We start from the raw sequence: 8,327 nt of genomic DNA, 5'->3' as shown, positions 1-8,327 counted from the left end.
AGCCCTTCTTGCATTTTTTGATACAACAAAAAAGAGAGATGCTGCCAGTGCAGCTATATCTCTCTCGATTTCTACAATCTTGTAGTCGGGGCACCTTCAGCATTCCTGTTGTCTCTTGGTGTTGATAATTCTTTGCCTAACCATATCTTTTGCTTGGCCCAAGCCCAGACTTAGAAGGGCTTGAGGGGCAAAACCCAGTTTCTGAAGAGTGTTCAGGATTGCTGTCTGCCATCCTGACTGGAACTGGTTGCAAAGGAACAGTGGAGCTGTACCACGGGGGAGCAGTTTCAGTGACAGCCAACTGAAATATGCTGATTTGCTAGCTTTGGGGGGTGGAATTCTGGATTATTGAGAGTGGTTACTAAGTTATTGAAATAAAAATTAAATAGTAGGGGGGCTAGAGGTTCTATTTAATTATCACCATTGAGAGAATGACTTCTCATAAAAATAAGAGTGAGGAGGATAACAGAGGCTTCGTACTCATGTTGCTCCTCCAGGCCCAGGTAGCCAAAACCAAGCAGTCTTTTATGGGACCATAAAGACCACAGTAGAAAATGATTAAAGCATTAGCCTTGGTCAGACTGTGGCAAATATAGACAGTGGACAATTGTTGCTGTCTATATGAAGAATTGGTGCTTGGTGGTGCCAAGACTGAGGCTGTAAAAGACACCCCCCCCCATAAATGCAGTGGACTCCCTCCCAGCATCCAGAGAATGAAAGCAAGAGACTAGGAAGCAGAAGCTTGATGGCATTAACTGCTAAGTGCAGGGGAAACTGGCCACATGGCACTCTTCCTGTCTAGACACCTACTGGAAAGAGGGTTCTGCAGTGAGAACCCCTTTAACTGTCTAAAATGCTACAGGAAAGGAATGAATATATGAGCTGCATATACATTTAAAGCACACCCCCCCCCCGCAAGAATCCTGGCAACCATTGTCTACCCTCTCGCAGCACCTCACAATTCCCAGCCCCTTAACAAACTAGAGTTTCCAGGAATCTCTAGTGGAGGAACTGGACTTTAAACGTGCTTTAAAAGTATTGCATGTGCAGTCTTGGACTTAGATGTGCCATGGGATTATTCAGCATTTTATCTAACAGCACTGCTCTCTGTCCTGGTGAGATGCCAGTTCCCTCTCGGGTGTTGACTGCTTGCTTGCGCTTTTGGGAGGAGTGCTCACTCCTTGGCAGTCCTTGCAGCTCCTCTGAATCACTCCAGACCACCTCGCCCTTGGAGACCGAGGGGGGATTCCGAAACTTCAAAATTCTTTTTCTTTCTAAACGTCTACAAACTGACGCAGGCAGCTGTTTCTCCTATTGAGAGTGTCATGCTCCTATGAACACCATCTTACAAAAAGTACCATTTACTCAGAGGGTGCCATGAGGCATCTTGGGAGGCAAAAAAGCATCTCTCCCATTGCACAAGAGGGGACTGAGGGCAAATGTGACAAGCTCCACAGCTGCTGCTGCTGCTGCTGCTGCTGCTGCAGAGGCTCTGGCAATGAGAAACACCGGGGGGGGGGGGATTACATTTAGCATTAATATCACAGCCAACAGCTGCAGCATTAAGAGCCAACATGAAGCCAAGTGGATGTATTGTGCAAGACTTTCTCTTGAAAGTGTTACTTTAGGCAGCAATTATGTTTGTTGCAACTCCCCTGATGCTTGCTGTAAAATGTACACATGTAATACTCCCTAGATCTTGAGACTCTTAATCTTAGGGTCGTTAGGCAAATGATTCCTGCATTGCCAGGGGTTGTACCAGATGACCCTTGTGACCCCTTCCAACTTTACAATCCCCGTGCGAATGAATATATGCATCCCCAAACATGCAGGGAGAGCACTCAGAAATGCACATTTCCCCTTCATACTTTTATGAGAACATTGACGCGGCAACACTCACCGTAACCACAACAAACACAATGTGTAATGTAATGTTGTGTAATGGATGAAGTATTTCTCTGGATTCCCTTTTACAAGATTGCATCTGACAATGAAAGACACATAGCTATTCTGTGCACCAGAACTTGGTCTGTACTGTGGTGCGTATGCACTTCACTCACTAATAAGAGGAGCTCTGATGGATCAGGCCAGAATCCTGTTCTCACTGCAGCCACCCAGATGCCTGTGCGAAGCCCACAAGCTGGACACGGAAGCATGCAACCTCAGATCCTGGAGGGGGTGTAAAACTGTAATGAGTAACAGCCATGGATAGCCTTATCCTCTCTGGACTTGTTTCAGCCCCTTTTTAAGCGGCCCGTCTTTCTGCCTCTTGCAGTAGTGACTTCCATAGTTTAACTATGCACTGTGTTAAGTTCTTCCTTTTGTCTGTCCCGAATCCTCCAACATTCAGCTTCAGTGGGGGCCCCTGACTTCCACTATTATGAAGGACAAATAGACAACAACTCTCCAGCCACTTTTCTCCTCTGCCCCAGCTACAACAAAACATGTCAGGCAGCAGGCGCTGCAACCTTTCAGCGGCTTGACCTCACCCCCAAAGGTGCGCTCCTCCACTGTCTCCTGAGACAGACAGATGCCAGCACACACAATTGCATACATCTCACCATGCCCTGCCTCTTTCTTACTTTTTCTCTAAACGAAAAGCCCCCAAATGTTGTAATTTTTCCTCATAGGGGAAAGAGTCAGCATATGCTCTCTACGGCATCCCATTTTCACTAGCAGAAAACCTTTCTGGCACATGCCCCACATGTCAAGTCTAGAGTACGATGCTTCCCTAGCACCAACTGCGGTTCTCCCTCTTGTTGCCTTGCTGTGGTTCTGCGTCTGACCTTGTGATCAGGCCTTTCTCTATTTTGTAGTCAAGTCTATGGGCTTTGCTGCTCCCATTCATCCAAGAGCATCATGGGTCACCCTGTGATACTGGCAGACTGGCCCAGTTCCATTTGCCTTCCTCATGTGATGTGTCCGGTTATCACCTATGATGTTCTCTGAATCCCTTTTCAAAAGCTACTGAAAAGGGAACACAGGATGCTAACCACCAGTTTTCCATGGTTAAGATGCAAATGACTCTACATCCCATTTCTTAAAATGTAGCTGTGATAGTCTTTAACATTTTGTACATTTAACGCACATGACTCTCCACCCGCCCCCCGGGAATCCTTGGTTCTGAAGTGTCTTCTGTGGGGAGTCACTACCAACTGTTACTGGGAGCTGCATTCCAGGACCCTTCCCTCACTGTCACCCCAAATATATCTACTTCTCTACTTCCTGTTCCCACAAGAGTCTTGGCTGATGCTGGGAAGTCATTGCAAAATGGCCAAGGTCCTTCCTTAGTAACAGGCCAGGAAAGTGATTGATGAGATTCCAGCTCAGGGTCATCTCTGTTGTTTACTCTTCCATCAGCTCACGATGGAAGTGGGAAAGCAGGGAGCAGCCGGCAGCCTCTTCCATGCAGAACCGCTCGTGGTTAATGCAAGGGAGCTGAGCCAGCAAGATCCAAAGCGATTTTATGAGTTCCACTGCAATGTTCTTGTTGATGGATGCAGTTTGGCACTGTGCATTTCCACTGGGGAAATAAAAGTGGGTTATAAGCTGAATGAATGAGTGATATATTTATAGTATCTATATACTGCTTTTCAGACAGACCTTACAAAGTGGTTCATGCAAGGTTATTACAAGAATAAGCATCTTTTTTAAAAAAAAAAAAAGTTACAGGAAAATGGAAAAGACACCTTAAGAAAAATCTGTTACTGCTTCTTCTCCATTTCCCAGGGCAAGGTGGTCCTACAGATGCCCCTGTGGTGGCAGATGGGGGGAGGCAGGGGCCACTCTGGAAGGTGGTGGCAATTTCCTAAGTTTCTTTCTTTTGCACTTCCATATATTTCCCATGGGACGCAGGTGGCGCTGTGGGTTAAACCACAGAGCCTAGGACTTGCCAATCAGAAGGTCGGCGGTTCGAATCCCCGCAACAGGGTGAGCTCCTGTTGCTCTGTCCCTGCTCCTGCCAACCTAGCAGTTTGAAAGCACGTCAAAGTGCAAGTAGATCAACAGGTACCTCTCCGGCGGGAAGGTAAATGGTGTTTCCGTGCGCTGCTTTGGTTTGCCAGAAGTGGCTTAGTCATGCTGGCCACATGACCCAGAAGCTGTACGCCGGCTCCCTCGGCCAGTAAAGCGAGATGAGTGCCGCAACCCCCGAGTTGGCCACGACTGGACCTAACGGTCAGGGGTCCCTTTACCTTTACATTTCCCATAACTGACCTGAGTGAGCTGGTGTTATACGGCAGCAAAGAGACTGATCTCCCCACCCCAGTACCAAACCTGTCCTATCATGAACTCAGTAGATGGCCTTTGGCAAGGCACGTTCTATCCCATCCCACTGGAAAATTAGGAATAGTAATATTGCCTAGTTCTTGTGCTATGTCAATCAGGCTGCCTCATGGCCTGTGCCCTGTCTCAAGTGCTGTTCCTGGTCATGTTTTGAGAGACAGAGATATATGAAGTACAACCAAATCCATTCTGTTAAGCAGCCTTTTGAAAAGGAAAGTGGTATGATCAGTCCACTCACTGCTTAATCCTTAATAAAAAAATATTTTTAAAAAAGAAGAAGTCAGAACACCGTTTTAAGAGATTAAAAGCAGCAGCAGCAGAACCTCCCTAGTGGACAGGTGAGGTAACCTCTGTTGAGAGCATGCACACATAAATATACAAGCAAGACCTGATGTTGTATACTGGCTCATCCAAACTTGCCTTTGTGCTGCCTTTCCCTGTCCAAGCACTTTTTTCTTTTGCCTGGCCTTTCCCCACAAAACCCCCCTCTTTGCTGCTGAATCAAAACAAACAGCAATCCATGGAAAAACTGAACTGCCCTTTGTTCTTATTCAGTGTTAAAGAGGTTTTCCAGGGGACAGGGGCAGACCTGATCTTTCAAATTTCAGTGGTGCTCTGAGCCAGGCCAAAATTTCATATCGCTGCCTTTCGCCTTCTGTTCTGTGCATGCCCTGGGCCATAGTTGCAACGCCCTGCAACACCTCCCTCAGCTCAGCACACAGTATGCGGGAACCCAGTCAGGCTCCCCTAAATACTCCTCGGCTTGGAAATCAGCGAGGCAAAATAACACAAAATAATACAGACTGGGAAAGTGCGGGCCTGTGCTTCAAAAGTTTGTGCATGTGGCGCAATGGATAGGGAGCGCAAGAGAAGCAGAGTCCGCGCTGCCACCCGCAGCCAGACTCACTTTTCTCGCGCGCTTCCCCACTGGAACGCAAACACGTGTTGAGCGGCCGCCCCTCGCGGAACTCCCCGCTGCAGGTCTGGGCTGCACGTGTGGCCGTTTCCCTGCTGCCAGGGATGAGGCGTCTCTTCGGGACGTTCCCTGGGCGGAGGCGGCGGCGGCGGGGTCTCCGTGAGGCGCTGCCCTGGGCTGAGGGCGGGTCGGGCGCGGCCGGGCGCGCTGCTTGGGCGGCCCTTCCTCCGCAGCCGGGAGCCCCGCCTTCCGCCCCCTCCCGTGACTCCTCGGCCCCGGGAGGTTTCCTCCCGACGGGCGGCGTTTCCCTTCCCTTCCCGGAGCCGCCGTCCCCACCCAGCCCTGGCCGCCCGGAGGCCGTTATAAGCGCGGCGCGCCGAGGGCGGGAAGCTTCGCCCGCCAGGATGCGGCTCCTCGCCAGGCTCCTGCTGGCGGCGGCGGCGGCGGCGCTGGCCGGCCGAGGCAGCAGCGGCGTGGCGTCGTCGGCCCCTTCGGGCGCGCAGTGCCTGGGCGCCGTGTGCTACGGCTTGTTCTGGGGGGCGCGCAGCTTCGCGCAGGCCAGCGAGGGGTGCGCGGCGGGCGGCGGGCACCTGATGACGGTGCGCTCGACGGTGGCGGCCGAGGCGGCGGCGGTGCTGCTGGGCGGCCGCGCGGGCGGCGCGTGGCTGGGCCTGCGGCTGCCCGACGGCTCGTCGTGCGTGGAGCCGGCCAAGCAGCTGCGCGGCTTCCTCTGGGTGACGGGCGACGAGCGCACGGACTACGAGGCCTGGGCCGAGGCGGCGGCGCCGTCGTGCGGCCCCCGGTGCGCGCTGCTGAACGAGCGGCTGAGCTGGGAGGAGCGCGCCTGCGACGCCGACGCCGCCGGCTTCCTCTGCGAGTACAGCTACCCCGGCGGCACGTGCGACCCGCTGGCGCTGCCCGCGCCCGCCCCCGCCGTCTCCTACCTGACGCCCTTCGGCGCCCGCGAGAGCGACCTGCTGGCCGCCCCGCCGGGCACGGCGGCCGAGGTGGCCGGCCTGGACGCCCGCCTGGAGTGCGGCGCGCCCGGGGGCGGCCCGGCGCGGTGGGGCTCGGCGGCGCCCGGCGCCTGGGACTGCCGGCTGGAGAACGGCGGCTGCCAGCAGCACTGCGTGGCCTCGGCCGGCGCCCCCCTCTGCATGTGCAGCGTGGGCTACGCGCTGGGCGCCGACGGGCGGAGCTGCCTGGACGTGGACGACTGCCGGGCCGAGCCCAGCCCTTGCGAGCAGGAGTGCGTGAACACCCAGGGCGGCTTCGAGTGCCGCTGCTATGACACCTATGAGCTGGTCGAGGGCAGGTGCCTGCTGAAAAATCGCAAGTGCGAGGAGTTAATGTGCGAGCACGAATGTGCAGATGTCGAGGGAGAGTATGGGTGCATCTGCTCTGAAGGATATGTGCCCCATCCCCAAACGCCGAATAGGTGTGTGATGTTCTGCAATGAGACCAGCTGCGCAGCTGAGTGCGACCCCCACACCGGGGACACCTGCTACTGTGCAGATGGCTTTATCTTGGAAGACGACCCAGATGGGACAAAGGTCTGCGTGGATATTGATGAGTGTGATTCTGGAAGTTGCCAGAAACTGGAGTGCATTAACGTGCCAGGCAGCTATATGTGTCTCTGTCCAGGTGGGCAGTTGTGCAAGGAACCACCAGATGAAACAGAGTACTCTGGTGATGCTAAAACTTATTCCACACCCTCAGTTCCCTCCTTTATCCCACCCAAGGAGGAAGATGCTGGCAGAAACCAAGGGGTATTGATTGCTATCATTGTTAGTACCACATTGATGGTTATAGCGTTAGTAGCGATTTTGTGCTACTTGGTGAAAAAACACTGCACTTTACCCACCGTAATGGATTACAAATGCCAACAATACGAGACTGGGGTGCCATTGCAGCAAGTAGTCACCCCAAACAGCGCCTCTTCCTGACGGAAAATGTGGACCTTCACATGTGAGGGAAAGAAGTGGGAATGCGGGAGAGCTAAATTATTTGAATACTGGATGGGAAATGCCTGCGAATTCCCCTCGGAACCTCTGTGCAAACACCGCTTCTTGAGAGTGGTCCTACAAATGCCATGCATTGAGGTCAATGTCAGTGTGTGACACTTCCCTGTACATGAATCCCAAGGCGAGAGAGAATGCGCAGCAGGAGGGCGCCTGGACTGCATTCAGCTCTAGGACTTCTGCTCCAACTGCTTTTTCTCCAGATGCAGCATTCATGATTTCTTTTTCTCTCTCAACCAGACATGAAACTAACGGTGCCTTTCTTCTAAAAATGACTTTTTGTTAGTTTTGAAAACTTGGTTACCTAAAATAAATAATAATAAAAAGGGGCTGTATTTTATTACAATGTATTGATACTGATGTATTTTCAGTCTGCTTCATGCATCTGATAAAAGGTGTTTGCTACAAAGCTTATGCCACATCAACCACTTAGGATACAGAACTACTGTGCAACTCTCAATTTATTTTAATGGTCACTGTGTCAGTAGAACTTCTAATTAGGATCAACGTGTAGTTTTTATGTGGCAGGAGCAGTTTTGCATATTTGCAGTTAAGAAGGTGTGTTTTATGTAGCAGCAACATGAGGAAGCTCCCTTCCACTGAGTCAGACCGTTGGTCTATCTCAGTGGTTCCCAATTAGGGGTCAGAACGCACCCAGTGGATTCACGGCCCCATCCCTTGCCCCCCCTTTTTTGTCATTTTTGCATGGTAATATCACAGATTTTATGGTCTGTTTTTTTAGTAAACCTAAAAACCTTTGCTTATTAGGGGCTCCCCCACATTTTGTTAAAAAAATGCTTTGCAGAGGTAACTACCATAGAGTTACAAAAATTTTCAAAAGTAGGGGGTCCATGCCTTGGCTTTTGAAAAATAGGGGGTCCTCCATAATTACCTAACTGGGAACCACTGGTCTATCTTATTCATTATTGTTTGCACAGAGATTCAGCGGGCCGTGGAGCTCTGCCATACTTCCCCCCCTCATCCCAGTGAAATATCTGTTTTACAATCTCATTTTCAGGCTGTGGGGTTTTTTTGTTTTTGTTTTGCAAAACAACAAATTATTTAACATTGTCAAATTCAGAAACATAATCTGTAGTTATTCAAAC

General features: G+C 51.3%; 1 protein-coding gene across 1 annotated transcript; it reads left to right on the top strand.

The window, feature by feature from the left end:
• The first annotated feature begins 5,192 nt into the window (after positions 1-5,192).
• On the top strand, positions 5,193-7,561 carry THBD (thrombomodulin). The gene has a single exon (XM_053397511.1). The coding sequence runs from the start codon at positions 5,305-5,307 to the stop codon at positions 7,144-7,146; it is 1,842 nt and encodes a 613-aa protein (XP_053253486.1). The 5' UTR covers positions 5,193-5,304; the 3' UTR covers positions 7,147-7,561.
• The last annotated feature ends 766 nt before the right edge of the window (positions 7,562-8,327 follow it).

The sequence above is a fragment of the Podarcis raffonei genome, chromosome 7 (assembly GCF_027172205.1).
Source record: "Podarcis raffonei isolate rPodRaf1 chromosome 7, rPodRaf1.pri, whole genome shotgun sequence".
Lineage (NCBI taxonomy): Eukaryota > Metazoa > Chordata > Lepidosauria > Squamata > Lacertidae > Podarcis > Podarcis raffonei.
Note: the sequence above shows the minus strand (reverse complement) of the source record. Positions and strands in the feature narration are given on the sequence as shown.